A 1,231-nucleotide genomic window follows, 5' to 3' on the forward strand; every position below is an offset into this window, starting at 1 on the left:
ACCCCATGCCATATCCCGGTCCTGGCATGTACCCCATGCCATATCCCAGTCCTGGCACGCACCCCATGCCATATCCCAGTCCTGGCATGCACCCCATGCCACATCCCGGTCCTTGCATGTACCCCATGCCACATCCCAGTCCTGGCATGCACCCCATGCCACATCCCGGTCCTGGCACGCACCTGGACCAGCTGGGGCAGGTAGTCCAGCAGCTCGGTGTCAGAGATGGAGTCAATCCACTGCACAGCCGTCCTCCTCACCTCCTGGTCTGGGAACCTGTAGCCAGGACAGGCGCCATGGGGACAGCATCCTCAGCATCCCCCTGCCCTGCTCCCCATTCCCACCGCTGCCCTCTCCCTGCATGCCCCCCAGCAGCGCTCGAGCATGCACCCCCCAGCATGCATCCCCGTGGCACTCGTAGCCCGTGGGGTGGCTTACGTGGCGTGCAGGAGTCCCAGGGCATCCTGGTGGCTCATGTAGGTCCACTGGCTGAGCAGGGCACAGATGTCGGGCAGGCAGGCCCAACCTCCTGGTCTGGGAACCTGTAGCCAGGACAGGCGCCATGGGGACAGCATCCTCAGCATCCCCCTGCCCTGCTCCCCATTCCCACCGCTGCCCTCTCCCTGCATGCCCCCCAGCAGCGCTCGAGCATGCACCCCCCAGCATGCATCCCCGTGGCACTCGTAGCCCGTGGGGTGGCTTACGTGGCGTGCAGGAGTCCCAGGGCATCCTGGTGGCTCATGTAGGTCCACTGGCTGAGCAGGGCATAGATGTCGGGCAGGCAGGCCCACTCCCAGCTGGGCGCGCTAGCCAGCAGCATGGGCAGCGCACCGGGCGCTGCGTGGCAGTAGTAACGCTTCTCCCACAGCCGCTTGCGGTCGGCGTCCATCAGCCTACGGCAACGGGGGGACGGGGAGCACGGCTCAGGCTCGGGGCAAGGGAGGGGATGGCATGGATGGGACGGGGCTGGCAGGTTGGGGCAGCCCACCCCTACATTGCACCCCTCCGTCCCCCAAGGGACAACAAGGACCTGAGTGCCCGGGCACAGGGGTGACTGAGCTGTGGCAGGGAGGGCCCTGGCTGTCATAGAATCATAGAATCGTCTAGGTTGGAAAAGACCTTTAAGATCATCAAGCCCAACTGTTCCCCTAACCCTGCCATCCCACCCCCAAACCCTGTCCCTAAGCACCTTGTCTGCCCAGCTTTTAAATACCTCCAGGGATGGGGACTC

At 64.7% G+C, this 1,231-nt stretch overlaps 1 protein-coding gene across 1 annotated transcript in view; it reads right to left on the reverse strand.

The window, feature by feature from the left end:
• PIK3C2B (phosphatidylinositol-4-phosphate 3-kinase catalytic subunit type 2 beta) overlaps nucleotides 1–1,231 on the reverse strand; it is a 23,644-nt gene that overhangs the window by 4,955 nt on the left and 17,458 nt on the right. The window contains 2 exon segments of the mRNA XM_035893749.1: nucleotides 183–276; nucleotides 705–893. Of these exon segments, the coding sequence (XP_035749642.1) occupies nucleotides 183–276; nucleotides 705–893 (283 nt within the window).

This window comes from Egretta garzetta, unplaced genomic scaffold (assembly GCF_000687185.1).
Source record: "Egretta garzetta isolate BGI_Z169 unplaced genomic scaffold, ASM68718v1 scaffold105, whole genome shotgun sequence".
NCBI lineage: Eukaryota > Metazoa > Chordata > Aves > Pelecaniformes > Ardeidae > Egretta > Egretta garzetta.